General features: G+C 57.5%; 1 protein-coding gene across 13 annotated transcripts in view; it reads left to right on the forward strand.

Annotated features, from left to right (window-relative positions):
- Window positions 1-27,398, forward strand: part of CAMK2B (calcium/calmodulin dependent protein kinase II beta) — a 92,330-nt gene that overhangs the window by 37,440 nt on the left and 27,492 nt on the right. For all 13 annotated transcript variants that reach the window (XM_010804378.4, XM_059885613.1, XM_010804379.4 and 10 more), the window contains exons 3-5: window positions 13,487-13,546; window positions 19,263-19,317; window positions 23,463-23,528. In XM_010804378.4, coding sequence (XP_010802680.1) covers window positions 13,487-13,546; window positions 19,263-19,317; window positions 23,463-23,528 — 181 coding nt within the window. The remainder of the gene's footprint in view (window positions 1-13,486; window positions 13,547-19,262; window positions 19,318-23,462; window positions 23,529-27,398) is intronic.

Genomic DNA, 27,398 nt, shown 5'->3' on the forward strand with positions numbered 1-27,398 from the left:
CTAACAAGTTTCACTTTCCTTCTAGAAATGCTTTTCCTGAACTTTGTACCTGCTTACCTCCTGTTGATGACACTTCCTCAAAGGGGTCTCCCTTGAGCCTCCAGTAGGAACCTGGGACCCAAGCACCCTGTTTTTATTTGATGGCTGTCTCACCCACTACACTGCCAGGCCTTGTGGGCAGGACTTCATCTGTTTCGTTCACCATTGTATCTCCTACCCTCCACCCAGGCCCTGAGAGGTGGTGAGCTCTCCATAAATCTTTTGGAATGAGTGAATGCTTTGAGTGAGTGGATTTTGAAGGAGCAGGCGTGCAGCCTATGCTGCAGTCAGGTTAGTCTCCCAGGTGTGAAGCTGGGATAGGGATTGGGTGGAGCAGCATCAAGAAGAAGGTGTGCTGCAGGGTTGGGTTTGCAAGGGAGATCCCTGGCCACCAAACACCTGAGCATATGGGAAGTCCAAGTCCAGGAGAAGTTCTGTGGCGAAGCCAGAGAGTGGTCAGGAAGCAGGGAGGGGAGGCCTGGAGCCCGCTGCTCCTCCTTGAGTCCTGGTGTTCACCTCGCAGCCTGCACCTGCGGCGTCCTGCAGGGTCAGACTTGATCCACACAGAGAGTCCTGACTCCAGACAGCCCTCCCTCCTGAGAGAGGCTATTCAGAAATGCTTGCCCCAGCTGTTGTCCTGGAAGGTGGGGGCAGGGGATCCATGGGTAGGGAGTCTTCTAGGCAAGTGGGAGAGTGGGGAAGTGGAGATTAGACTCAGAGGTTGGAGGAGAAGCCCCTCTTCTGCCCGCTTCATTTTCCGTGCAATGCGGAGGGGCCTCACCCAGCCCTGCAGTGAGGGGGGTCCACTCCTGATCCGAGGAGACTGGCTTAGTCCTTCAAGGCTTCTAGTGATAAAGAAAGTGGCAGGACGATGCTGGTGCTGGACACAGAAAAACTGTCCCACCTGGTAACTGACAGTTCTTGGAGCCACGAGGACACTGCAGATTACATCCAGCTTGTGCCAAAGGCAGTAAGAGTTAGATTTTTTTAATTTAATAATTAAATAGAGGATTGTGAGACATTCAGAGTCTGTGAATGTACTGAATAATAAGAGATTATTAAACTACCATTAACAAAAGCAGTTAGAGGAAAATTAATTGATGGGGGTGGTGGGGGTAAGACGATCATCATCAGGCACTTCTTGTTGCTCCCGCCTCCCTCTCCCCTCCCCTTGCTCCTTGTCAGCACCAAGTGGTTGCTCTTTAGGGCTCGTTTGGTGGCCATTTGGAGGACACCCTGTGGACCGAGCTCTTTTAGTATTCACTGGCCCCGAGTGTCTTTAGTTCTCATTGGCCCTGAGCAGGTGTCCCAGAAATGACCCCGGTCAGCGGATGACCTAGAGGAAGAAAGGAGGGACACGCCTGCACTGGAGCGGGGGCTCAGGCCTCTGGGTATTGTGCCCTGACCCTCAGCAGCATTTTCTCGAGGTCAGTGGTGGGAGGCCTGTGCCACGGAAGAGGAAACAGAACCCCACAGAAGCAAAGTGGCCCAGGAACCCACGGTTGTGATGGCAGCTCCAGTTTTCACCCAGCTGCCGAGGGTCGCAGGGGGATCAGGTGTGAGGGCTGACCTCCCAGGTGGGAGGCTGACCTCATAGTGGGTGCTCACCGCACAGCTGGGGGACTCACCCTACCCGTGAGAAGGCTGAGGCCACCGATGAGATCGGGGCTCACCTCTGACCCTCCTCACCCCAGGCTGATGCTCAGTTTACCTCCAGCTACCTTCACGTAGGGTCACGCCCTTCGCAGGGTCCGGATGGCCCCTTCTGCCTTGGGGAGCGCCCCAGTCGGCGGTAATGGGGAGGAGTGTATCTGGTCTCTAGGGGCTCTGGGGCTGAGCCTACACCCCTGGCCAAACCTGCCCGGGCCCCTGCTTTCCTGCTGCAACCCGTGCTGCCGGTTTCCTGTCGGCCCCCACGACCCACAAGCAGGAAGACATCCCGAGACAGAGGATAATGGGCGCCGGGAATTCGCGGAACTGGGTTACTGGAGGACGCGCCGCCGGCTCCGCATTGCAGGGGCGGCTGAGCATGCGCAGCGGGCGCTGGGGCGCCCTCCCTCCTTTCCTTCCCTCCTCTCCCCTCCCCTCCTCACCCTCCCCTTCCCTTCTCCCTGCTCCCTTCCCCTTCCCTCCCTTCCCCTCCCCACTCTCCCTCTCTCGAGCACCCCTCCCTCACCTGAGCACCCTTACGGGGCCATTCCGCAGCCCTGCCCCCTCCCTTGCAGCTCCCAGGGCCCCAGGGCCCCAGCCAGGGCTTCACTGTATAATGTCCTAATTTCAAATAAAAAATGATTTTTTAGAATAAGTATGTCCTAGGCCCCCAGCCAGCCTTTGGTGCACCTTACTCTGGAGTAGGGGCTCCAGGTGACCCTGGGCAATGGGAGGGGGTTTCCCCAAGGACCCAGAGGGTGCAAAGGAGTGGGGGTCCCTCCCTTTGCCCCATGGTCAATCTTTAACTGGACAGACCCATTTCTCCCAGATTCTGTTGTCAGGGCGTGGGTTTGTGTGGAGTTGCAGGTGTCCTGGTGCAGGTGGGGAGGGAGTAAGAGGGAAGGTTGGGGGCTCTTGTGGGAGGTGACCCCCCCATTCCCATCCCACTGGGAGGATGGGGGAGCAATGAGGGAACCAGACTAGGGTGGCCAGATTTTGCAGTTAAATTTGAATTTCAGATAGGCAATAAAAAATATTTGAAGACAAATATGTCCCAAACTGCATGGGACATGCTTCTATTAGAAAACTGTTTACCTGCGCTTGGGACATATTTATATTTAAAAAATACTTGTTGCTTATCTGAAATTCAGATTTAACGTTTTTTTTTTTTTTTTGGCACACCATGCAGCATGTGGGATCTTAGTTTCACAACTAGGGATCAAACCCGTGGCGCCCTGCAGTGGCAGCATGGAGTCTTAACCACTGAACGATCAGGGAAGTCCCAAACGGGTCGTTTTGTGTTTTATCAGGCAATGCTAAACAGAACTGTTGAGAGAACAGGTCTTTGTCATTAATTTGTTAACCAAACAGGCTAAGTCAAAACTTCCCCAAACTGGGCGAAGGCAGAGGAGGAGAAGGAAAGGGGTGGGGGCTAGGCTTTGTGGGCAGGAGTCCTTAGGGACACCCCCTCCGTGTTCTTGGTGGCCTCACCTGTGAGGAGGCGAGAGTGGCAGCTCTGTGGCCCAGCTGATGCTTCTGGGGTGTGTCTGGTTCTGGGGCATGGCTGTCCCTGTGAACCCCAGGTCCTGTGGGCTCTGGGGCCTGGTGGCTTGGATGATACACATGCTATGTGTAGTCAGGCTGCAGCAGTTCCCACCCCATTGGGCTGTAGAAGGTCAAGGGAGTATGGGGAGGTGGCCCAGCCCCAAAAGGAGGGTTGGTCCAGGGTTATTGGGAAATGTTCCTGAGCTCCTGGGCTCTCTGGAGGTTGTTTCATCGGTTGTTCCTGTCATCCCCCCAATCTGAAGAGCTCCTTCCTACCACCCCTGCCCACTCCACATGCACCAAGAGCTCCCTCCAGGGGTTCAAGGGGCACCCGCAGCTTTGAGGACCCGATTTCTGTCCCACTTTACAGCTGACAAAACTGAGGACATGAGAGGATAGTCATTTATAGCCGGATCACCTCTTTTTTGCCTGTTAGTCAAGGTGGGAGCCCGCCATAGGATCATGGGCACTACCAAACCCAGGACATGGAGCCCAGAGAGCTGAGGTGGACAGCAGGCTGCACCACACAGGCTCAGAGCCCGGGAGGCCACTGCACGCCACACAAGCCACGCGGGACAGTGAGCAGCAGACTCCGCGAGGCAGGCTTCATGGTGATGAGAGAGTGGGGTGCCACTCGTCCCCCCAGGGGGCCGTGGCCGCTTGTTTGAATAATTCCTTGCCTGCAGGGGGCTGAGGCCACCAGTGGGGGACAGGTCAGGTCTGAGCCTGGGAGAAACGCCACTTGGCTGGAGGAACAGGGTGGGGTGCCTACAGCTAGGCCATTAGGGGCCCTCCCGGTTTCACCAGACTTCAGGGCAGTGCATCACACGGGGCCTCAATCATGAGATGCCACGACTTAATGCAGTGGTAACATGCTGCGTAATGACAGCTCTGAGCCTGAAGAGGGCGCCTCTGCTCCCTGGAGGAGCCGCTGAAAGGCAAGACCAGAGGGATGGTGGAGTGAGGGCTCTGAGGACCACATGGCTGGCTCAGAGGCCTCAGTGCCGCGGGGTGGGGAGCCGCACAACGTCGGCCGAGCTCCCAGGCACCTGGCAGCTTGTTCATGCCCCTCGAGAGCCCTTTCTTTGTTGCAGAGAGGCAGTGGCAGCTGCAGGACGCACACAGGCGCCCTTACTGGGCCGTGTGGCTGCCAGGTGATGCTGGTGTGATAATTGCTGGTTGCCTTTTAGAAACAAAATCTGCTACAAGAAGCTACAGTGGCAGCTGTTCTTTTCATCCTCATGGCCCTGCCGGTGCCACCAGGGGCTGCAGCGAGACTAGACTTTCCTGGGGCCCCCAGTGCTGGGTGCAGAGCAGGTTGAGATGCCCCCAGGACCCTAGGCGCTCCCTGGGTGAGCAGGCTGGGCTCAAGCATGTCAGCCTGCTGACGCCTTGAGAAGCCTGGTGGGAAGGCCTTGGGATGGCTGAGGCCTCTGGGCCAATCCCCCTGGGTGGTGGCCCAGCCCCACTACCCCCACTCTCCAGCCTTCCCGGGGTCCGTCGGAAAGTTGGGAGCGATGTTAATAGCAGCCAAGGGCCCTCAGCAGTTCTGCAGGCCTGTGAAGAGCCCAAGAGCTGGTCTGTAAACAGCAAGCTCTAGTTGCAGTGGTCCTGAGGTACTCCTGTGCCCTGGAGTGGAGGAACCACCAGGGTCTCAGACCGTGCTCCCCTGCGATCTTCATCCTCCCCCTGAACCAGCTTGTACCGGGTGACAGTGACCGGATGGTCAGGCCCTGCTGCAGGATGCTGCGCTGCCCCTGGACTCGGGCTGGTTTGTCCCATACGTCCCAGGCCTGGGAGCCCTGTCAGGAGGCAATAGCCGCCGAGGTCCTGGCCTGGCGATGTTCTTCCTGAAAGACCTGTCCTCCTCTGCAGCCTTCCATCCTGTGCCTAGAAAGGGGATGAAACCGAGGTTGGAGCCTCCAGCATCACCATTGCTGATCTGAGTGGTTGTGACCAAACGCCAGGGGTCCTGCACCAGCCAGAGACAGGGTCACCCCTCCCCTGGGTGGGGGGAGGCCAGATGCTGACGCTGTCCATCTCTGGAGGTTTGAGGACAGCTCTAGCCTTCGGGGGGAGGGGGAAGCTTCCATGTCCTGTCCTGTGTCTAGCTGTTGGCTCCGCAGGATAGGCGCGGCCCAGGCTCCCGTTCCCTCCAGCCTAAACCAGCAGTGGGCTCAAACTGGCAGATGCTGGTGCTTACACTTGAACTGGCCTCTGTCTGCCCTGGTGCACCCACCCCCAGGCCTGCCCACCCCCTTCCTGGGACCCTGAGGATCCTGTAGGTGGTGGCACAAAGTGCCCAGGCTGAGGGCACCGTGGACGGTGCCAGAGTTTCTGTTGTGGACTCCACTGGCTGATCTGAGTGTCCAGGGTATTCTGTTAGATTCCGACCCAGCACTCCAAACGATAAGAGCTGCCCGCCTGTGTTCCCGTGCTGTGTCCCGCTGGACTCTCACAACTTTGGGACACGTGAGTTAAGGACTTGATGCTGGGTAGTGATTAACATGAGCCTGAAGGAAATGGGATGTGGATGTCCATGAGCCTCTGAAGATTCTAGAAAGCTCTGTGCCATCCAGTGGTGTAGGCGGTAGAGACAGGTGGGAAGGAGAGGAGGGAACCTGAATGAGGAATCCCAGGGCCCAGCGGGGCGGCTCACCTGGGGGACAGTGGGTCCTTATTCTCATGTGCAGCCATAGAAGCCCCTGGGGAGGAGAGGGGAGACAACTGCTGGGGTGCTGAGTGTTGCCTTGGAAAGAGGCTGGAGGAGGGAAGCAGGAAAGGCAGGGAGGATGACAGGCCAGGTGCCCAGCTCTGCAGGGCAGGCTGCGGGGAGGGGCTAGCTTCTGAGGGAGGGGCCAGCAGTGGGGGTTTCCTTTCTTCGGTGGCCTCTCTCCGGACACACTCCCTAACCCTTTTCACACATGGGAAAGAGACTCGAAGCACAAAGCTTGGCCCTGTTTAGGGCCCTGTGCCCAGTATCCCCATGGTCACTTGAGTCTGGCCCATAAGTGAGCCTCCCGTGCCCCAGCTTGATGATGTTGGTGTGAGCCTGCCACACATGTGGTTTAGCCTGGAGGAAATGGAGCCTGGGCAGCACCCACCCTGTGGAGCCAACAGCTGGGCACAGGATAGGATGTGGGAGCTACCTGCCACCCTCTGAAGGCTACGGCTCTCCTCAATCTCTGGAGGTGGGCAGCATCAGCATCTGGCATCCCCCCATCTGGGGGAGGGTTGGCTCTGTCTCTGGCTGGTGCAGGACACCTGGCATTCGGTCACAGCTGCTCAGGTGAGGACAGGAAGGCAGCCGAGGGCAGGGGCTCCTGCTTGGGCACCCCACAGCTATGTCTTCCTGCTGCGCCCGCACCGCATGTTCAGGCGGGTGATTCTACAGACAAGTCGCTGCCTGGGGCCTGGCCACACACACACTCCCACACCTCGTAGCCTGAAGGCCGGCCCAGTCCACCCCTTCCCTGTGGGCACCCTTCTCCCCTGAGACCTCAGCCGCAAGGGGTGGGTGTTCCACACTTTGTGCAGGAGTGACCCCAGGTTGGGGCTTGACCCTGATGTGTCACTTGGACCCCCGTTGGCTCAGTGTCCAGTAGCTGCCAGGTTTGGTGTGGTGTCCTAGGCAGCAGCTACAGTGGCCCATGACCTCTAGCCGGTGCCCTGATATGTTCCAGCCTCCTTGTCCCTGGCCAGGAGTCCAGTAGCCACCCTGGAGGAGAGAGCAACCCAGAGCCCCCTCCATGTGCTGGGTAGTGTGGACCATCCACGCAGGATTTCGTGTTCGATCCAGCATGACACATGCTCGCTTCTGACTTCCTCACTTGTCCCAGGCTGAGCTGGGGGAAGCTGGTGGCAGCCCCTCCCGGTGGCTGGGCCTCCTGTCCTTCCTCCGCCCCGCCCGGCGCCTCACGGGTGTCCTTCTGCCGGTCACAGCACTGCTGCTGCTCCTGGCAGCTGGCAAGGGGCCAGCCACCCACCCACGTCCCTCCTGTCGCCCTTCTCCTGGCTCCTTTCACCCCCCACCCCACTCTGCTGTGAGTCACCCACAGCCAGGGAGCAGGTGGAGGCTGGGGGGTGGGGATGACAGCTGTCACCGGGCCTTGGGTCCAGTCCTGATCTTGGGGACACAGCCCTCTGGGTGCCTGTTTCCTGCACCGTGACTGTGCCCCACCCTGCAGGGTGCAGGCATCCTCTCCCGCCTCCAAGGGCTGCATCCCCCCTCCTGCCCTCAGCAGCCTCCTCTTCGTTCTTGACTCAGCTCTAGGTTCTCCCATCTGGGGGGTCTGTGGCTGGGGGCGCCCGCCTCACTGATGAGTTTAGGATAGTACAGAGCTGGTTTGAGTCTCCCACTGCCATTCTTCAGGGCATCAGAGTGAAACAGTTAACGCTGAGACCACCAGGTGGCGCCCGCGGCCCGATGGCTGTGTGTGGCCGCGCCAGCCCCGTCCTGCTCCTTGGGGGTCCCCTGCCCATCTCCTTCCTGGTGGGTGGTGGGTGCCAGCTACAACAGAGTAGCAGCCCCAAATGGACCTGTCCCCGCCTCCTGGGGCCTCCTGGGGTCTGGGAACTGCACCGGGCCACCTCCCTTCCCGGGTCCCCTGGCCACCCACCTTGGGGACCTCCATGATGGGGGGCACGCCTGGCACTAAGATCAAGGTAGAATCACTCAGAAGCTTCCAGGCCCTGCGTTGCCAGGGACACAGGCTGCGGAGCTGCTGGCTGAAGCTTCGTGGGCTGTGGCAGGAGCTTAGGGTGCAGGAGCCGCTGATCACAGGTCCCATGTAGCTGGTGTCTTTGACCAAAGATCTTTTTGTTTTGTTGGATAAGCACTTTCATGGGGTGTAAGTGAATGCTGTGTTTTATCAGGGGGTGTTTCTCTGGCAGGAGAAATAAATAGCTTGTTTCTGCCTCTGCTGACTCTGGGGAGCAGGTGTAAACGTCATGTGTGTGCATCAGGTTGCCCTAGACGCACCACACCAGTCATCTTTGGCTACCAGCCCACAGATACTTAGGTGGGTCTCCATGGGTGCAGATCCATAAGATGCCTGAGCTTTTACAAGATGGCTGAACTCAGGAGTTCCCTTTTAGAGCATCACATCAGAGGGGGTGTGAGAACTGAAGCTGTACCCCCAGGAATGGCTGCTGGCTACTGCTAAGTCACTTCAGTCGTGTCTGACTCTGTGAGACCCCATGGACGGCAGCCCACCAGGCTCCCCTGTCCCTGGGATTCTCCAGGCAGGAACACTGGAATGGGTTGCCATTTCCTTCTCCAGTGCATGAAAGTGAAAAGTGAAAGTGAAGTTGCTCAGTACTGTCCGACTCTTCACAACCCCATGGACTGTAGCCCACCAAGCCCCTCTGTCCATGGGATTTTCTAGGCAAGAGTACTGGAGTGAGTTGCCATTTGGCAGACTCCTCCAAACCCCCTCTCTGGCATCCCTCGTGAGTCCTCCCACCCCCTACCCTGCTGTCCTTGGGGCTCATGGTACTGCTGCTCTACTCCTTGGGACCCAGGATGGGTGTCCCCGGGCTTCCTGGGACATGCTCAGTCTGTGGGTGGGAGGAGGGGAGAGAGGCCTCCCTTCAACAGGGTGGGGTTCTGGAGGCTGGAGGGAGTTTGGCTTGCACCCTCACTCCCTGACCCCTCATTCTTCCACACCCTGATTCAGAGGTTACCCTGAGACCCGAGAGCCAGTGTGCGTGAGGGGAGATGAAGGAACCAATGTGGGAGAGGGGGCCCAACACTGTCTGGGGGCAGGATGCATAGGGGTGTCAGTGGGGTGGATTCTCAGGGCTCACTCATCCTTGGATGCAAACCTGCACAGGTGTGGGACACATGCCGAGCCACATACCAATGTTAGTAACTGAACACTAGCTGACATGGCAGTGAGTCACAAGCAGCAGGTGCCTGGGTCTCAGGGCAGCTCTGGACACCCAGACCCTTCAGGGGCACCAGGCCGCAGCTCTGGGAGGGCCTTTTTGAGCCTCTCAGCTGGGCTCAATGCCCCCATGACCTCTAGAGCCCTGGAAGTTGCTGGTTGGCCTCTGTTGAGGTCGCTCACCGCCCGCCCAGCCAGGACATCACTGCAGTGGGCATGGCAGGGTCTGGCTGCTCAAGAGGACTCTTGGACCTCCCTCAGGAGGGAGCACCAGGCTGGGGTGCCCAGCATGCTGAGGGGTCCTGGTTGGGGTGGGCAGCCTTCTGACTGTGTTCTTTTCATGGGCTGCTTGGTGGTCACTGCTGTGGTCTTCTGAGTCCAGACAAGTCTCTGGGGCCAGAGTTCTGGGAGGGAGGCGGGTGGCAGGCTGATCAGGTGCAGCAGCCCCGAGAAGCCACAGAGCTTGCTCAGTGTCGCTGGCCCATCATATGTCCTGCTGCCCACCAGGGGACGGCTTAGGTGGAGTGTCCTCCCAGGTTCTCACTGACAGTTTCGGGCTGGGATGCACTTCTTGTGCGAAGCAGACTGGGTTAAATTTGACTCCCCCAACCATGTCTATGGTTGTCTATTACGATGTTAATTTTGAAATTCAGGGATAGTAGCTCCTTGACTTTGTAGAGGGGCATCCCTGGTAGCTCAGCTGGTAAAGAACCTACCTGCAATGCAGGAGACCCCGGTTCGATTCCTGGTCAGGAAGATCTGAAAGCAAATCAGAGGATGTAGGCAGAGTGGGATGCTGGGTTCTTCCTCCCACGGCCACATGCCTGGCCCGAGGTCAGCCTACTGGACCGGAGAGCGACAGCCTCCTTCTCCAGCCCCTTCCTATGGCTTCTGATTCCCATCCAAGGTCACAGAATATCAGCTTAGATTTTTAATTTCAGGGCAAATATTTCAGCAGCTTTTAGAACACACCTTCATCATATTTAACCACTGACTTTGTGCTTACTGGAGACAGGACCAAATTAAACAAAACAAAACAATATTTTTCCCTGTGTCAAAAGTAACACAAGGTTGTTGTCAAAGGTGGGGAAAGAATATAAAGAATAAACTTACTCATAATTCTGCCACCCACAGCAAAGCAGTTATGATCTTAATGAGATGCCTGCACTTGGACTTTGACCAACTTAGAACATGTGTTGTGATACAGAGTTTCAGAGCTGCTCTCTGGTCAAGTGCTGCTGTGCCTGATATGGAAAGGAGACAGCCAAGAGGGTCAAAAACCTGCATGGCCATGGGGTAGACATCTGCACCTGGGCTGGGCAACCTGGTGCCCCTTCTTGGCCCCAAACAAGTAATTTATCCCCCAAACACACTCAGGAGTAGGTCAAGATTTTTGGGATGGGGCTCTGCCATTGATGATAAGACTCAGTAATAAAATGATCTGCTTCCCAAAGATGGGTCTCCACATGAATTTTCTCCTGACTTTTAATTTTATGACTGCAATCAGGCAATTTTTCCAGGAAAGACGACCACCCCTGCTCTTCTCACCTTACCATCCTGGGCTTTTTCTGACCTCAGCCTTGCTCCGGCCCTGTCTGCATGTAGATGAGCTATTCATTAGCCGTCCACATCAGGAGGAAATGAGCTATGACATTATGGGGACAGGGACAAAACTGGAATATGGACTGTAGGTTGGACTGAGTATTGTATCTGCATTGGATTTAGTGAGTAGGGTAACTGCATTGAGATTACGTAAGAGAACGTCCTTGTTCTTACAAAACACACACCGAGCTGTTAGCCTGGTGAGAGGACATGAAGTATGGGGCTTACTTGCTCATGCTGCAGAGGAAGTTAGTACGTGCATGGGAAGAACAGAGATGATACAGAAATGCCCCATCCATTAGCACTTTGTGCTATTCTTGCAGCTTAAAGTTTGAAAAAGTCTTCAGATAGTGTCAAATAAAACACTAAGCAAGAACAGAACAACCCCCGAACCCACCAGCCTGCACTTCCAGGCCTCCCAACTCCGGCCTGCGGGGGAGCTGCCATCCTGGCTGTTGCAAGGACCACTCCCCTCCCCTCTAGAGTGAGCCTCGCAGATAGGACCCTGACCCCCACCCTGTTAGGTTTGGTGAAGCCTGTTTATGAGCTTCATACAGGCGGAAAAGTGGAAGCCACGCCGCTTGTGTCCTTCTGTAGCTGTTTTCCACGTATCCTTCCGAATGGTGGGTGACTCGGGCTTCATCTTGTCTACTGATGCTGTACCTGCCCCCAGCAGGATGGGGGGCGTTTGCTGCATTGGGTATGGAGGTGAGGGCAAGATGGAGATGGAGTGAGGCAAGACGTGCAGGTCTGTCCCGAAGGCCCACCCACTGCCCTGTGGTTTTGCCAGAGCCCTCCCAGTCACAAGGGGTCTGGAAAGACAGGTGGGAGCCAGATGAGCAGCTCAGGGAAGTGTTAGCATTTCCGGGCGGCGGCGGGGGTCGGGGGCGGCGGGCTGAGTGCCCATCCTGAGAGGAGGGAGAGCCTGCTGGATCTCCTGGAGATGTTCTGTCTGCAGGCATGACTTTCCCCTCTCTAAAAGGGCACATGCCTGTTTGCAGGTATGTCCATGTTCAGGGCTGTCCTGAGGCTCCCAGCCCACCACCATCATGCAGCCCAGTGAGAGCTGACCATAGAATGGGCAAGGGGGCGCCCTTCCTACAGGAAGACTTGGTGGCTGGGTCTTCCCCATCTGCGCAGTCCACCCGCTTCCCAGCAGAGCCAGGGATGGGCGGGCAGGTCTGAGGAGGCCTGCCCAGAGGCTTTACTGCTTCTGAGAACATGTTGTGATTAGCCCATTAACTGAGTCCCGCTACTGGGGCTGTCAGGACTTCCCTAGTGAATCAGGTGATCCTGTGGGCTTCTCTGGTATATTACTGTCCTCAGGCCCTCACTGTGAAGGGCCCAGGGCAAGCAGGGGTGGGGGCAGGTGTTCCAGGCCCCGGACGCCCCCTCTCCAGTCACATCCCACCCTGGGGCAGCCCCCTTCCTGATCCCCCGCCTTTGTTCGCCATCCGGCCGCACGTGTGCCAGTGCCCTGCTTGTTGGCCTCGATGTGAATGAAGTGCAGTTTGGGTCTTCCTCTGTGAGCAGCTTCTTCCACTTGGCCTCATGTTGGGAGACTGGGGTGATATGCACACGGATGGGTGTGTTCTGTTGTGTGATTTATTTCTGCCTTTTCTGGTCAGTGGAAATAGGTTTTTGTGGTTTTTTTTTTCAGTTTTTTGCCATTATAATCTCATCAGCTTTAAAAATCCTCCTGGCACCTCTGTTTGTTTGAAATATAAAACTTCTGGCTGATAAGTTGCTCAGCCCTTGGGGGCAGGGAATTGAGGTTCTGTGCTTCTGGGGGTGGAAGGAGGCACACAGGGCTGGAGCGAGGAGGGGTAGTTTCAGGATCAGTAGCAGTCTTGCCTGGAGCGACTTCCTTCTGAGGCTTTTTTTTTTGGATGACTTAGGGAATTTTTATTTCTCTCAAGCTTACTGAGTAATGCTTGTTAATTTTTAAGGCTTGGTCCGAAGTCTACCATTTTGAAAATCTGGGGATCATGTTGCATACCCATGACCACTTTGTTTCATAAATTTCAAAAGGACTCTCTAAAACATAATTTTAGGGAGCCTCATCTTGCCTGTGTAAAAAGTTAGATCCTGTGGAAGGTCCTCTGAGGCCTTGACCCTTCTTCCTGCTGACCTGGCATCGACACCAGGACCCGTCAAAACCCAGGCCTGTGTTTTGTAGGTTTGTGCGTGGGGTGGGGGGCGGATTTGCCAGGTCACACATCCTTCCACACATGTCCCTCCAGAGGAAGGCCTGGCCCCAGACTGACCCCGCACACTGGTCAGACGCCCCCAGTCGGCCGACAGCGCTGCTCTGCCAGCCCACGGCTGCCTCTGATGAACAAACTAGGCCTCAGCAGAAAGCTCCACAGAGAACAGAATTAGGACAGATAAGGAAAGGATTAAATTGGTGCTGTCAGTTCTGTTGCTGACAGCCGGCATTTTCTCTTTCTGCACCACGTGGGGGAAACTTTTGGCCCCGAGTGAGCACCAACCATGCCTCCCCCGGGCCTCTCGCTCCAGGCCCTGGGCAGCCTATTCCAGTGCCAGCGCTGCCAGCTGGGGGTCCGGGCGTGGGGAGGGGGCACAACCTGACGTGTCCCCTGAGCAGGTGGTGGTCAGCCGTGTAGACATCTCAGGAAGTGTTGGCCACGTGCCCCAGCCGTGAGTCTCGTTGGCCGCCCGTCCAGCATGCTGTCGAGGGGCTCCAGGGTGCCACTGGCTGCAGGGTCACAAGGTGATGCTGTGTCCCTTTCTCTCCCCAGATCACCAGAAGCTGGAGAGAGAGGCTCGAATCTGCCGTCTCCTGAAGCATTCCAACATTGGTGAGCGGCCCACGGTGGGGTGGGAGGTGGGGAGGGGGGGGTCCCAGCTCTACCATTACAGACAGCAGGAGGACCCTAAAGGCGTCCCTTTCCTTCCCCATTGAGGTTTCCCACCCTCAGGCCCCTGGAAACATCTCTTCCTTTTGACCCAGAGGGATTCCTGCACAGACTTTGGGGCAGCCCCCTCAAGGCCGGGTTCCTCCTGGATGTGTCCCTGCCCATCACTCTGTAACTCTGTGCCAAGATCCTGGTGATAACACACAGGAGCCTAACATTCTGACGCTTCAGAAAAGCAATGTGATGGCCTGATTACAGGGAAAAAAGTTTGGAAACCAAAGACCACAGCCAGCCCAGCCCCAGCCTGAGCTCTGAGGTCTGAGGTCTGAGGACCGAGGTCTGATTCTGGAGGACCTCTGCTCTCCCCAAGCCCAGGGCTCTTGGAACTGCTGTCTGGGGTGGGGATCAGCTGCCCTGGGGGCCCGCGGAGTTCCCGGAACCCGCATGTTGGCCTCAGGGAATGTGCTGCCCTGCCTGCGTTAGGTCCCTTCTTTCTGCAACCTCCAGACTAAGTACAGACTCAGCCTAGACATGGTCACAGGAGCTGCTGGGACCCCAGACCCCGGAAGTCGGTGCAGGTTTCCTGGGGCCTGTCAGCTTCTGCCCACCCGCCTCAGCTGTGAGGGGCCCCTTGACCCCACAGCACAGCTGCCTGTCCTTCTTCACTTCTCATCCCTATAGGGACTTCTGAGGAGCCCAGGACCCAGACCTTGCCCACACTGGGAGGTAGCCAGGAGACACAGAGGGGACGGTGGGCCTGTGGCCTCAGAGGCACCCAGGGAACTTGTCAGGGTGGATTCCTGGGCCCTCTCACCCATGTTTGACTCAGGCACCGGGATGGTTCCCAGGACTCTATTTCAAGGGGTGCCAGGCTGTGCTGAGCAGCCGTGTCCATGCCACTCCCAGACCAGGGCCTCGGCCACAGGGAGGGACCCTGGGAAGAGCTGAGAGGGCTCCCCTGGGAAGCAGGGCATAAGCTGTGAAGGCCCTCGTTTCCGAGGCAGTGTTCAGAGGTTTGGAGCTCAGAAACCTGGATTCAGGTCCCGCCTCCCCCCCAGAGAAGCTGTAGCAATCACTGAACTGCTCAGAGCCCCAGTCTTCTTGTTCGTGGACTGGGAGTGTTTCACAAGTGTGTCAGTGGTCCAGGCTTAACAACAAATCACCCCAAAACTCAACCAACAGGCACTGATTTTCTCCATTTCTGTGGATTCAAGAGCAGTTCAGCTGAGTGATTGAGGCTGCCACACATTTTACGGGATCAATGTTTTTGTTCAATACTTACTATGACGTTTAAGACAGCAACAGCAGGGTAGGATTCTCTTGAGTCCGGGGGTCTGGGGCAGCTGGGCAGGTGGCCTGGCTCTGAGCCAGCCATGCTCAGGGCTCCAGAGACAGACAGACAGAGACAGAGAGGGTGACAGAAAGTGAGAGAGACACACAGAAAGAAAAGGACAGAGAAGCAGAGCCAGAGCCAGAGGGAAACAGAGAGAGACACATAGAGAGACGGAGAAAGAAAGAAAAAGACAGAGATAAAGACGGAGACAGAGAGATGGTGAGGGAAGGAGAACAAGCAAGAGAGTGCCTCCCAATTGTGTCAAAATATACAGAACAATATTTATCAGTTTAACTAGTGTTAAGTGTACAGTTCTGTGGCGTTACGTACATTCACATGTTATGTAACCATCGCCCTTATCTGTACTCAAAACTTTTTTCATCATCGCCAGTGGAAACTCTGCATCTGTTAACACTGGCCCCCACCCGCACCGCCAGGCCCTGCCACCCACCATTCTGCTTTCTGTCTATGAATTCGACACCCTAGGAGCCTCATCAATGGGACCCTACCGTGTTTGTCTTTCAGGGACCGGTTTATTTTACTCAGCCTAACGTCCTCAGGCCTCATCCTTGTTGTAGTAGGTGTCAGAGTTCCCTTCCTTTTAAAGCTGAATAATATGCGCTGTGTCTGTGTCTCACATTGTGCTTATCCACTCATCCGTCAGTGGACACTCGGCCTTTTTCTTGTGCTTATCCACTCATCCGTCAGTGGACACGGCCTTTTCCTGCCTGTTGGCTATTGTGAGTAACGATGCCATGAACATGGGTGTACAAGTCTCTTTCTGGATCTCTGCTTTCAGTCCTTTGAGGGTAAACCTCGCAGTGGAACGGCTAGACCATGTGGTGCTTCTGTGTTTAACTTCTGGAGGAAGCACCATGCCTTCTGATGGTTTGGTCAGGAAGCGGTGATGCCGCCGCCTTGCCTTATTCTGTTTGTTTGAAGGAGCCCAGCTCTCCTCTTAAAGGAGGCTCATCAGAGGATGTGAATGCCCCTCATAGCCAACACGGTAGCACACGGTGTCTCCTGGCTGCTGGCTGGGCTGTTTGATCAGGAGCGGGTACCCAGAATCAGGCCCCCAGGGAGCAGCCCACAGGCAGAGCCGCACCACTCTTGGGGCTTTAGTTCCTGTGCAGAGACAAGCAGGTACCTGGGCAGAGGAGACAGGTGAGGGCTGCCTTGGCATAGTGTCCTGTGTGGGTACACTGTGGGGACTGGGCAGCCCCACTGCAGCATGTGGGTCCCCAGGAAGCAGGCCAGGGTATCCAGGATGGACATGAGCTCCAAGGCCTCACTGTGGGTTGTGCCCTCCACACACATGTCCGTGTTGTACCCGACTGTCCGTGAGGTCGGCCCCCTCCACCTGGGGTCTCTGGAATTCCTATTCAGTGCATATTTCCCATTGCTGGTGGGTGCCTGGAGTGGAGACTTAGCCAAGGGCAAGGCTTCCTCCACTCTCACCTCAGTGGTGGGCCGTGGCCACCCTGAGAGGTTGCCACTCAGCAGGTGAGCGTGTCCCAAGCTTCCCTCCCTGCCCCTGGAGCTGTGGGTGACAGAATAAGCAGAGCCCATGGTAGGCAGAACCATCTACAGCCTTTTAAAATGGGCCCCATCAGGAGTGAGTGGAGCCATCAGCCTTGACTCTGAGGAGGGCAGCCCTCAGCCTCCTTCCAGCCTCCCCTCTGCACACTGACCCTCTCTCTCCTGGGCCTGGCTTATGGATGGCAAATTCCCACCTCCTGGTTTCCAGGGCTGGAACTGCCCTCCCTTGCAGGATAGTCCATCTAGGAGCTGGGCAGGTGGGCACCAGGGAGTACGATGGCCCTGGGAGGACTTCCTGCCAAGATGAGGCGGCCAGTGCAGGAGTGGAGGGTAAAAGGTCTCCAGTCTCTGACAGCTCAGGACCCATGCTGCCATCCACAGCCCTTCCCTCCCAAAGCTGATCATATGATAGGTCCTGGGGTCCTTCCTCCTGTTGCAGTATTGCAGTCCATGGAGGGGTTCGAGGGGCAGTTTGGGAGGGGCAGGAGGTCCGTGTGGCCCCTGGAGGAGCAAGCCCCACCGTGGGAGGCTTGTCCCGGGGCTCCTGACACCCCCTTGTGGCTGTTGGTGTCCCCCAGCCCCTTGCTCCCAGGCTGGACTCTCAGGAACTACCTGGACTCTAGTTGCAGCCACTGTATGTCACCCGCAGTGTTATTTACTTACTGTTTTTACTTAAATAGATTCTGTGACAATTCCGTCTTTTACTTAGCCCCGTCTGTGAAATCACAGGTCTGTTGTGCTAGGTGGGTGTTCTTCTAAACCATTAAAGTAGTACATAACTATTTTTTAAATGTTAAAAATGTTTAAGTGAAAAAAAGGGAGAGTGTGTGCACATGGCCTTGACTTTCAGGCTGAGGGTCCTGCCAGCCCCTTCTTACCTGCTCCGAGGGGGCAGGGCCTGAGGGCAGGGGTGGCCTCCACAGCGGGGGAGGAGGGGAAGTTCATCAGGACCCCAGATTTATTGACCCCTGGACTCCCCTGGGGAAGGAGGATTCCCCGGCATGAGAAGAGAAAAGGGTCCCCCTAGGAGTGTCCCCCTGGGGGTGCTGTCTGCAGGCCTGGCAGGGTGGTAGAGGCAGACCCCTCCACTCCCTTCCCCCTTCCACCCTGGGCCCATCTCTGCTTGGAGTTCCAGGGGAAGCGGCTGGGGGCAGGGGAGGCTGCTCAGAGGGGCTGCCCTGCTGGGCCCCACCAGAAAGGAGTTGGCGGGAGGAGAGTTTCACTCAGTGATTTTGCAGGAGAGTCCTGGAGGAGGGCGCAGTGAGCCGGCGGTCTGTTGTATGTTAGGAAAGTGCAGACCCGCCTGGTAGAGTTGAGGTCTGGGTGGGAGTGAGAGGGTGCCAGGCGTTGGCCCCGGGATCTGGATCAGATGAAGCTGGATAGCGGCCCCTTGAGCAGAGAGATCCAGAGCGAGCAGTGGATAGGCGAGATGGTGAGAGAAGCAGGGTGTGAGAGGAGGTGCCCCCTGGAGCCACCCATGCACTTTATCCTTAGTGACCAGGTGCCCTGCCTTCTGGGAGTGAGTGAGACCTGCTCCCTGAGCCAGGCTTTGCCTGAGGTTGGGGCCATTGTAGCCAGATTGGGGTTCCTGATGTGAGGACCCTGCTGGCGGGCCCTTAGGAAGTCCAGAGCTGGAGAAGAAAGGCTGCCGACAGCCAGCTAGAAACCAGAGCAGCTTGAGGGCATGAGGAAGGGACCTGTGGGGCCTGGGATAAGCCTACTCTTCACTCTTCCAGCTCCCACAGCCCCGTCCATCGTGGCGGAGAGCAAGACTTCCGGGAGACCCAGGGAGCAGAGGGCCCAAGCGGGAGCTCTGTCCACACCGCTGCTCAGCGTTGTGTGAACTGTGTGGCCTTCAGCCAGTCACTGCCCTCTCTGTGCACCAGCTGCTGCATCTGTAACCTCTCAGGATGATTGGGGTGGTTACTGATGGGCACACTGAAGGTTTCTGATACAGAAGGCAGGATCTATCACCCCCGGGAAGCGTCTAAAGTTTCCTAGAAATACCTGCCGTTTAGTGCCGGGCATATCTCCAGCTTAGGGAAAAGGAGGCCTTGGAGTTGTGTTCTTTGTGCTGAAATCTTCCTCACTCATTGCCTCATTCATTCATTCGTCCACTCCTATCCAGCACAGCTCTGGCCAGGCCTTGTTCCAGGCTCAGGAGATGGGGGAAACGAACTAAAGCAGAGAGGGCGTGCGTGGCCGTGGCACCATCCTGCTGACCCTGCAGGATCTGGAGTGGGAAATCAGGGTCTGACTCTTCGGCAGTGATGCTATACTGGGCCCCGGGCAGGTGGTTCTCCACCAGGGGTCCCTGCCGCCTCAGCCTATCCTGACGGGCTGGCAGTGGAGCCCTCAGCCCTCCTCTCCCATGAAGTCCCTGAGCGGCTCCTTTCCAGTCCTGGAGGTGTGGGCCTTCGTCCCCACCCCGCCCCCTCCTGCGGCTCTCTGCTGCATTTGGGAGCAGGGGACCTGGCCAGGGACTGAGAGGGGACTGGGTCTCCCTCCTGCAAAGGAAAGGAAAAGAAAGGAAAGACCAGACCCTCGAGGCCGTTGAATGCTGGCTTGGGGCCAGTTGGCCTGAAGGGCCCACGGCTTACCCCTCAGACTCTGCCTGCGGTGCCCACCTGGGCTCTCCCCAGCCTGAACTGTGTGAAGCCACAGGCCCTTGGTGTGGTGCACCCTCCTTGGAGGGTTGTGCTGCTGGCTGTGGGCCTGTGAGTGTCTGGGCAGCATGGGTGGGCCCCGGGCTGTTGCCCCTGCTCATGGCCTCTCCTGTTCCCACAGTGCGCCTCCATGACAGCATCTCCGAGGAAGGTTTCCACTACCTGGTCTTCGATCTGTAAGTGCCGGAGCCCAGGGACACGGGCTCTCGTCCGCTCCCAGCGCTGGGCCTGGGCTGGGCCCCTCGTAGCCCTGGCAGACAGCCCCCCGACTCCTGGGTCACCTCACCCACCAGCTTACCTTGTTGGTAGACAGCCCCCCGACTCCTGGGTCACCTCACCCACCAGCTTACCTCGTTGGTAGACAGCCCCCCGACTCCTGGGTCACCTCACCCACCAGCTTGCCTCGTTGGTTTGTTGGCTTTGCACTGGTGTATGGAATCCCCCAGGGATGGGATTGCCCAGCTGGGCCCCTTCCCGACTACCCAGAACAGGGTGTGCTGGAGGCCAAGGCAGGGGAAGGAGGGAGGGAAGGATCCCGGAGGAATGGTCTGGCCCTCGGTCTTCTGCTACCTTCCTTGGTGTTCTCATCACTGCTGCACTGGGGCCCACGGGCTGGCATGAGTGTATGCTTGGGTGCATAAGACTGCCTGTGTGTTTGTGATTGTGTGTGTGCATTCATATATGTTGATGAGCAGGCATCTGTGGGGGCATGTGCATGAGTGGGTTTCAGTGTGTGCATGTGTGTGTGATTGTATGAACACATGTACATGTGTGATTTGTGTGTGAATGTGTGTGTGTTGGTGTGGACATGTGGGGTGTGAACATACACAAGTGTGCATGGGTGTATGTTGGCGTCAGCATGTAAGAGTGTGTGTATGATTGCCTAAAGTGTGAGTGTGCAGATGATTTGTGGGGGAATGTACCTGTTTGCGTGCGTGTCCACGGGTGCATGTGTGCACATGCACGTGGCTTGTGGGTGTGTATGTGCATGTGTGTGTACATGCGTATGATCTGTGGGGGGTGTGTGTGCATATATATCCACTCTCACAAATCATACATGCACGTGTGTGCACATTTGCATGTGTTCTTTGTGGGGGTGGGTGTAGATGGTGGATGTGTGATTCGTTCAGTGTGTACATGGGTGTATATGTGCACACATGTGTGTGTGAGCCGTGCTGAGTGAAAGCGTCTGGGGCCCCTGCCTCCTCTCACTTCCTGCTGGATTTAGAAGCAGTGATCTCATCACCTCACTCCCCGACAGCTCCGGCTGAGCGGGGCTCTATTTAGCTGTCCTGAGTCAGCGTGACTCGGGACCCTGCGGTGGCCAGCAGTCGTAGTTTGGGGTGGCTCCGTGTGGCCTCTGGGAAGCCCAGCCCGGGGGCCCTGGCCACGGGGACAGGGTGTGTCCTGAAGGGACCTCCTCCCTCAAATGACAGATGCCTGGGCCATGGGGTGTGGAGGCCCGAGGAATGAACCTCTGGCCTACTTGGGGTCCTCTGGTCAGGAGATGCTTGAACTGTCCCCCACAGTCCCCCGTGTCCCACCAGACACCACTTTGAGACACCAGCCAGGTGACCAGGCTGACCTGTGATACAACTGCCTGTGCTGGGCCAGGGCGGTGCCCTGAAGGTTCTGTTTCATGGACCCTTTGCTGTCACCCCCGTGGGTCCCCAGACCCAAAAGCTCCACCAGCTTTTTTCCAGGAAATATAGAGGCCCCGGGCTGGAGGGTGGCCAAGTCCAGGCCCCTGGTAGCAGACAGGAGGGTGTGTGGGCTTCAGGAGCAGAAGAAGGGGAGAGAATGATGTGTATGGAGGTGCGCGTGTGTGTCCATGTATGCACACCCATGCAAGCGCATGCACGAGTGTGGGAGCGCCTTGACTCTCCTGCAATAGGCTCAAGCAATAGGCAGGTGTGGGAAAGGCTGAGGGGGGCTGGTGAGAGGAAACTGGTGGGTATGTTTGGAGCAGTTGGGAGGAGGGAGGCCTTGGGCTTTGCACATCCTCCCCACAAACCACTGTGGCCCTCAGGCCTGTTGAAGCTGCCTCTTTGGGGCATCCAGGACACCGCTAGGCCTCAGGCAGTTGTTTGGTAGGGGCAGGAGGGCCTGCACAGAGTAGGGGGCTGTGGAGGGAGAGGGGAGGAGTGGAAGCGTAGAGATGCTGCCAGGCCCTGCCACTCCCACGCCCAGCCCCACGCAGCCTTCCTGTGCCACACTGTGGACCCTCTGGGACTCTGTGGCCCCAGAATTGGGGAGAAGTGTCTGGCCTGAGTTGGCATCACCTTCAGGAGACCCCTGGACCTAGGCGACTTGGGGGGGCTCTGTGGATTCGGGGACTGACAGATTTCCCCACTCTCCATGCCTCAGAATGTCACGTGGTCTTGGAGATCAGGCCTGGGGACAGAGGAAGGGGCTCCCCTGGAGGCTGTGGCTGCAGCCCAGAATTGGCCATGCTGAGTGGCTGGGATCTGAGGAAAGGGAGAATGCTGGTTTCCAGACCATGCCCTTCCTGGCCAGCTTGAGACGGTAGCCCCCCGCTCCCCCCAACCAACTCCCCGCCCTGCAACCCTGGACCACAAGGCCCCTGACGCTCGTCAGCACAGCTGGAGCCTCCTGTGGATGTGGGGACCCAGAAGTCTTGTCCCTGGCTCAGAGCAGGACCTACTGGGCTGGGGGACTCCCCATGCCCCTGTTGCAGCCCTGGTCAGTACCTGTGGCCTTTTCCTCTCTGCCCTGTGCTTGGACTTGGGGCCTGCAGATCCTGACCTGTGAATTGTGGGTGCAGAAAAATAAACAGCGAGTCCTCTTCTTCTGGGCTGGACCTAGTACTCCATCCTCCTGCTCCACACACATACATGTACACATGGATACACAAGCACACACAGACACATGAGGCTCTGCTTCCTTGGACAGTCACCTGCTCTGAGCCTTGTTGTTGTTCAGTCACTTAGTCGTGTCCGACTCTTTGCGACCCATGAACTGCAGCACGCCACCCTCCTCTGTCCTCCACTGTCTCCCAGAGTTTGCTCAAATACATGTCTGTTGAGTAGATGATGCTACCTAACCATCTCATCCTCTGCCCTTCTCCTTTTGCCTTCAATCTTTCCATCATCAGGGTCTGAGCTTTAGTCTCCTCCAATGGCAAAGTGGAACCCTAAAAATTCCTCACTACTGGGGTAGTTGGCCCCAGGATCTGAGGGCCAGCATCTAGCCTCCAGCAGGGGCATTCTAGCACTCACTGCATCCTCAGTTTTGTGTTTCTCTAAGAGACAGCCTGCCCACGCCAGGGCCACTATTCAGCAGTGCCCACACCTGTGGTCACCGTGGACCAGCCTGGCCCTGAGTGCTGGGCATAAAACAAGGCCAACCCAAGCCCCAGCTCCCAAGAATGAGTGGGAACTGAGATGCAAGTGGGGCGATCCCAACATGTGGGGCCAGCACAGCTGGAGGCGGTGTGGAAGGAGGGTGTGTTTGCAGAGGGTGTGTCCCTTGGTGTCCCCACAGGACACGGGAGGGAGACTCTAGACCTTGCAGGCGTAGAAAAGCTCTAGATGGACCTTCTGGTGGACTTGGAGCTGGCCAAGTGGGATGAGGAGCTTGGACAGACCCAGGGATTGAGCTTTCCTGCTCCCCTGTGTATCCAACCTTGGCCACTGCTTTTCGCCTTGCTGTCCACACCCACATTCTCAGCCAGGGGATCCTGAGTGGCTGGGATCCCTGCTCGGTTCCCTGAGGCTCTCCAGGCAATGGTTTCTGCCCTGGGCAGGGGGGTCCATCCTGACCTTTGGACCTGAAGGCTGCTTCCTGGGCAGGGGACAACCGGCAAGAGAGTGTGTGGATGGAGGTCCTACTCTCTTTCTGGAGATGGGACTTTGAACGCCTCGTGACCTCACCCACCGGGTCACGAGGCGTGACCGACACCCACTGTCTCTTCTGGCCCCTCCGCCCTGTTCGGGGGCCGCATCGCTGGCCTTGGGGGGTTCGAGGAGGGTCAGCCAGTTTTCCTCAGGCCTGGAATTAGTCACAAAGCCTGGGTAACAGTGCAGAGGCCTAGAACAGACTCCTGCTGGGCTGCCCACTCTGAGAAAGTCACTGAGATCATTGAGGCTCGGTTTTCTGAGCTTAAGAGACCAGTGTCATGGAGAGGGGAATGTCAGTCCTGAGTAAATCTGGAGATGGAGGTGCTGGTGGTGCTGGGGATGTGGAGGTGAGGGCAGTGGAGATAGATGGTGGTGGTGATGATGAGCACGGGGTGGAGGTGATGGTGGTGGGGGTGAGGGTGGTGATGGTGATGGAGGGGCCCTCTCTGCTCTTCTCACAGGGTCACTGGTGGGGAGCTCTTTGAGGACATTGTGGCGAGAGAGTACTACAGTGAGGCGGACGCCAGGTGGGTGTAAAGCCCTCGCATGCTTCCTCCCCGTCTTCTCCTGCCTGGCTCTCCCTCCCTAAGCCTTGCTCCTCCTCTGGCCCCCATCTTCTCTCGTGCTCTTTGTCCCTGACATGGTCCAGGGAGATGGTCAGCTGGGCGAAAGCCCTGCTCGGAGCCCTCTGGGGAGGTTCTAGGGTCAGGGTGGGGGCCAGCAGCTCGCGTGTCCCAAGTCAGAGAGGGCCCAAGCCTGCGCCAGGGTGGGAACTGACCCACAGAGGGGCTCTCCTTGGGGTGGCTGGTGGTGGGAGAGCGGACGGAGAGTGGTGGTGGGCCTCCTCTTGCCCCTCTAGGATGTCTGACCAAGGCCTTCCCTGTGGAGACTCACAGTTTCCAAATGCTTTTGCCCAAGACAGGCCAGGAACCCCTTTCTGTGATATCCTCCCAAGGTTACCTTGGAGGCAGAAAGGGAAGGCCATGGGGGCCTGGGCTGGTGGGAAAGGTGCCCACTGGCCCTCCTTCCTGGGCTCCCTGAGGGGCAGTGAGCAGGAAGCCAGGGCCTGAGGTGGGAGGTGAAGGGACTTTATCAGCCCTCACGGGGGAGTTGAAGGGGACTGACGTTTTCAGACATGCTGTCTGCAGCGAGGCTGCTGGGGCTTTAATGAATATGTATTGCCTTTCTAATCAATATTATTTTAACAAGTAGCTATTTGTGACTGGCTTGTGCACCCCCAGACGACCTTGCCTGTCAGTGACAGCCTGAGTCCCCTTGAGAGGGTGGGAGTGGTTCTGGTGTCACCCAGGCCCCTACCTGGGCAGCATGAGGCCAGGGGCCTGGCGGGTGTTGGGTGGGGTGTTGGGGTCTGTCGTGGGGTGGAGTGGCCAGTCGGGGCTCTGGCTCCCGAGGGTACATGGGCACTGGCTGCTTTCCTGAGGCTCCTTGAAGAAGGGCGTTCACTTTTCATGATAGCCTGGGAATGGCTTGGGGCAGAACCCAGACAAGGAGGGCGGCCTTCCGGTTCTGCCTCCGGTGCCCCCCGGTTGCCTTGGGGGTGCGGGAGGGCTTACCTTAGCTGTTCTCTTTTCCCCCTCCTGGAGCATCCTACCAGGGCTCCTTTGTCCTCAGTGCCCACCACGGAGCACGGCCTGGGGCCTGGCACCTTCCTGCACTCTGTTGGGGACGGTCTCGCTGGAGAGGGAATGTGACCCACAGCGGAGCCTTGCTTTTGGCTGGGAGGCCCCCGTGCCCACCTCTACCCCCGCACTCCACGTCCCCCAGCCCCCCAACACCTTGTCCTTGGATCTCCACCCTTGCTCACTCTCACCTCCTGGCCTCATATACTCCAGTGCCCCCGCTTCCGCCCCACCCCACCCCTCCAATTCTCTGGCTCCCTCCCGCCCGTCCAGGGTGGCAGGGATCTGGATCTTCCTCCCTGGGCCTCTGTTGTGGAGGCTTCTCTGGAGTTTGGGTCCCCCGCCACCAACAAATGCTCAGTTTCCTTGGCTCCACCTTGCTGGTAGCCAGACTATGAGGAAGAGGGTGAGAGGCAGCCGCTCTTGGGGATCTCTCCCAGCCAGCCCCACGCATTAAACCCGTATGTCTGGCTGTAGTTTTTGCTGGGAATCCTGGCCCCTGGAACTGTGTGTTTGACCTTTGTGTTGGTGCTTAGCTTATAGGCAGGAGGGTCTGAGAGAGTGATGTGGATACCCATGTGGGTGGTCACCAATGGGCATCACTAGGAGCTCTGGCAGAAAGCGGGGGTAAAGGCTTTCTCCCACTCTGGGAGGGTGTTTCCCTTGGGGACCTCCTCTGAAAGGGATCTGGGCTGTGTTGAAACTGGAGCCCTAGACACCTGGCCAGGGTGGTGGGCACCTCCCTAACCACGATGCAGTCTGGCCCCCATCTAGCACACCCACCCCCTTCCAGGGCCCTGTCTGGGGCCATGCTGCTCAGAGCTGAGCATCTGATGAATTCCTGAAGAGTCACATCTCTAGAGGAAGAGGACGCAAGGCAGGAGTAGCTTTTCGGAATGCTTTTCTGACCAAGAAGGCTGGAGAGTCCTTTGAAGAGAAAGTGGAATCTTTATTTTGGAGTTTGTGGGGAAAATGAGGGGTCTTTTTTTCAAACCTGGGAAAGCAAAGTTCAAATCCATTTTTAAAAAACCCTGAAAACAGTATGGTTCATGAGAGGTGCTTGGGGTGTGTGTGTGAGAATGCTGGCTGATCCTGGAGGAGGAGCGGGAGGACAGAAGGAGAGGGATAAGGAGGAAGAGGAAGGGAGGGGAAGGATTATATCCCAGGTAACAGCAGAGCCTGGAACCAGGAGAATAATGTCCAGGACCGGCCAGCATCTGGAATGACACTGGGGAGCAATTCTGACCACAAAGTGACTTTCTAAACTGTTCCATTTGAAAGGAGTCCTCATGAGGATGATGGTATAATGTGAATGCAAGGCAGAAGGGACCTTGTGACGGGCCAGTCAGTCTCATGTTCCCCAAGGCCCTGGTCTCAGACTGGAGACCAGGGTGGGAGCAGGCTGAGAAGGGCGCCAGGAGCTGTCTCCAGGGGTCCCTGGAGGGTGGGCTGCCCGGAATGGGGTGCTCTCCAGGCACATGAAAGTCCCATCTACCTGCTGGCTGTGGAGGCCACTTGCCCGATGGTCCCAGAGATGCTGTGAAGAAAAGACTTGGGAGACAGGCCAGGGCTGCCACATTGGCTCTGAGAAGGGGCATACCCGCACAGTTTTCTCTGGGGTGGGGCTTGCAGGATGGGTGGACAGGGCTGTGTCAGAACTGTAGGGCTTGATTTCAGCAGCCGGGCTGAGTCCCAGGATGTCCGGGGAGAGATGCAGACTGGTGCTGGCTCAGCAGGTGTAGTCACCCCATCCTGGCACGAGTTTGGAGCCCTGAATCCTCAGGAGGGGATGTGGAGGAGGACAGAGGGCACTGCCCACCCACATCTGAGCTGATGTATCAGTTGGTGCTGCAGCAGGTGCCTCCCGGGTCCAAGAAACCTTCCTGCAAGGCCGAGGACACAATGAGAGGAGAGAACTAACATGCCTCTGCGGTCACGGAGGCCACAGTCCAGTGCCCAGAGTGCAGGGCCGCCACGTGACTGCAGTGGGGATGACGTGGGAGCCCCGAGCTCACTCCACATAGAGGGAGGTCTAGAGAGTGTCCTGAGGTTGAGAGCGGAGGCAAGGTCATGAGGGTGAAGAAAGAAGGTGGGATTGACCCAAAGCTAACATCAAGACTTGCAGGGGTCTCAGCAGGCCTGAGGTTGGAGCCAGGTCATTCCAGGGCTTTCAGGGAGTGGCCAGTGGCCCAGGGGACTCCAGCCTGTGGCTGTGAGGACTGCTGATGGTGTGGAGGAAGGCTTGGGGTTCCACATGGCTGGCAGGGAACACAGCTCAGGTGAACAACCCCCAGGGGCAGAACCAGGGTCTGGCCACAGCAACACAGGCAGGGGCTGGTCGACCTGAGGGTCCCTGAACCCCTGGGTGGGGTGGGATGCTGCAGTGAGCAGGTGGTCCAGAGACTCAGGGCTGAGCTCCAGGAGGATGCAGTGATGTCCCAGCATGGCTCCTCAGGGCTCAGATTCCCAGGAACTGGGAAAGCCAGTGCCCCATGCCCCGGGGCCCTGGCTCAGTGGCCTCAACTGCAAGTGCTGGGGCTTCCTGTGGCCTCTGCCTCCACCCAGTGGCTTGTCCTGACCCCAGAGGAGCTCCCCAGACCTCAAGGCTGAGTTCTGCCCACGACGAAAGAGGCCCCTGATGGGGCAGCCTGGAGGGGCTGAGCCCATGTCTACAGTCTCAGGAGGGCTGGTAGTGGCTGGATATGGAGCTGGGGATACAGGGATGAGGGTGAGAACCACAAAAGACCAAGGCTGGCA

The sequence above is a fragment of the Bos taurus genome, chromosome 4, assembly GCF_002263795.3.
Source record: "Bos taurus isolate L1 Dominette 01449 registration number 42190680 breed Hereford chromosome 4, ARS-UCD2.0, whole genome shotgun sequence".
Taxonomy (NCBI): Eukaryota; Metazoa; Chordata; class Mammalia; order Artiodactyla; family Bovidae; genus Bos; species Bos taurus.